The 1,840-nt window shown below is 47.6% G+C and overlaps 1 protein-coding gene across 1 annotated transcript in view; it reads left to right on the top strand.

Annotated features, from left to right (window-relative positions):
• Positions 1 to 135: 135 nt before the first annotated feature.
• NOTCH4 (notch 4) overlaps positions 136 to 1,840 on the top strand; it is a gene marked incomplete at its 5' end in the record, with an annotated part of 50,174 nt that continues 48,469 nt past the window's right edge. Inside the window, 2 exons of the mRNA XM_015407816.1 lie at positions 136 to 321; positions 1,481 to 1,594. Of these exons, the coding sequence (XP_015263302.1) occupies positions 136 to 321; positions 1,481 to 1,594 (300 nt within the window). The remainder of the gene's footprint in view (positions 322 to 1,480; positions 1,595 to 1,840) is intronic.

The raw sequence follows: 1,840 nt of genomic DNA, 5'->3' as shown, positions 1-1,840 counted from the left end.
CATTCATCCATCCATTGCAGGCTGTTGTGAGCATCATGTCTCAGTGAGGCCGAGTGTTATTGTAGTGCACCATCTGTGAATAACTGTCATTTATGGAAGGGCATATCACTTCATCCATGTCTGCTGCTTTTCCAGGGGCAAATCCATGCGAACATGGAGGAAGCTGCCACAACACGCCCGGCTCCTTTGCCTGCCACTGCCTCAATGGTTACACGGGCTCGCGCTGCGAATCGGACCTCAATGAATGCCTCAGCCAGCCATGTCATAATGGAGCCTCCTGCCTGGACCTGCTGGACCAGTTTCAGTGTCTCTGCCCCGTGGGTAAGGAGCAAGGTCAAAATAGGGCCCATCCCCTTTGGTGAACCTGTGGGAGGGGGTCAGGGAATTTGGGCACCAGTCACCTTAACCTGCAGGTTACAGTGCAGGGGATCCCTCTGAAAAAAGAAGAGATGGAAGACCTCAGGCCTGCTTGGAACTGCATCGGAGTGCCTTTTGTCTATCTACTGAATACTTAGGGTTAGGGGGTAAGGACATGGGGTCATGTGACATTGCTGATGTCAATATATCACTTCTGGGTACAACACAGAAGTGGAGCTGGGTCACTCTAGGAATCTCCAGAAACTATGGTAAAACTATGGACTTTCTATTGATTCCTAGAGCTCCATATTGTCACTTCCAGGTACAACCTGGAATGCTGTGTGTGTGCGTGTACAACAGTGGAGGCTGGTGTGTGTGTGTGTGTGTTTTCCTCCTGTTTTGTTTTAAACCTGGCATATATTGTTCTCCTTTCCTTCTTTTATCCTAACAACAACCCTGTGAAGTGAATTAGGTTGAAAGAGCATCAGGGCAGAGTGGGAGTTTGAACCCACCACATCTTCCAAATTTTAGTCTAACAGTATATACTTGGAACAAAGTTTGAGTCCAGTGGCACTTTTAAGACCAACAAAGTTTAATTCTGGGTATGAACTTTAATGTGCATGCACACTTCAAGATTAACATGCACATGAAAGCTTATTCAATTTTGCTGGTCTTAGAGGAGCCACTGGACTCAAACTGTGTTCTGTTGCTTCAGGCCAACAAGGCTCCCCACCTGGGTATATACTTAGGTTGAGCTGTCTCTAATCCAAAGCAATCCCAGCTTCTAATGTTATTGAATGGGGGAGACAGTCCGACTTCTTCCTCTCCACTCTATTCAAGTCTGATTTTGCGAGCGTATGTCACATCCCTGGAGCTAAAATGGAGGAGAAGAAAGCCATGTACGCCACCATGAGATCCTTGGGGGAATGGCGAGACAAAAATACACTGAAGACACATACCCACTCTCCCTTTAGCCCATTTCCTGATGCTTATAAAGCCACCCACGGAACCAGTTGCTGAAATAAATTGGTTTAATCTCTGGGACACAGCCGTATTTTCTGATTTCCCCTGCACCGGAGATTCAGGGCATGTTGACCTTTGAAATTTTGCCTCCCTCGTGTAGGTTTTGAGGGACCCCAGTGCCAGCTGGAGGTGGATGGCTGTGCAAGCTCCCCCTGCCGGAATGGGGGCCAGTGTCAGAATTCTGCAGGGACCTTCCGCTGCATCTGCCCCCAAGGTGAGCAGTCGCGGGTTACTCTAAATAATTAATAATAATTGTCCTATCACAGTGGGGGTAGTATAGCCAGGAGATCTGAAGGTTGTCTGGCAGCCTGAAACTCTAGCTCTTTTCTTTGTGTGTGTTTATTTTGTTTTCTTTGTGTGTGTTTATTTTGTGTAGCTAGGTTTATTTTGTGGGCTGAGAGAACTGTGACTGACCCAAGGTCACCCAGCTGGCTTCCAGTGGAGGAGTGGGGAATCAAAC

The sequence above is a fragment of the Gekko japonicus genome, unplaced genomic scaffold, assembly GCF_001447785.1.
Source record: "Gekko japonicus isolate JY-2015 unplaced genomic scaffold, Gekko_japonicus_V1.1 scaffold3014, whole genome shotgun sequence".
NCBI classification, from domain to species: domain Eukaryota; kingdom Metazoa; phylum Chordata; class Lepidosauria; order Squamata; family Gekkonidae; genus Gekko; species Gekko japonicus.
The sequence above is the reverse complement of the archived record's forward strand: the minus strand, read 5'-3'. Positions and strand labels throughout refer to the sequence as shown.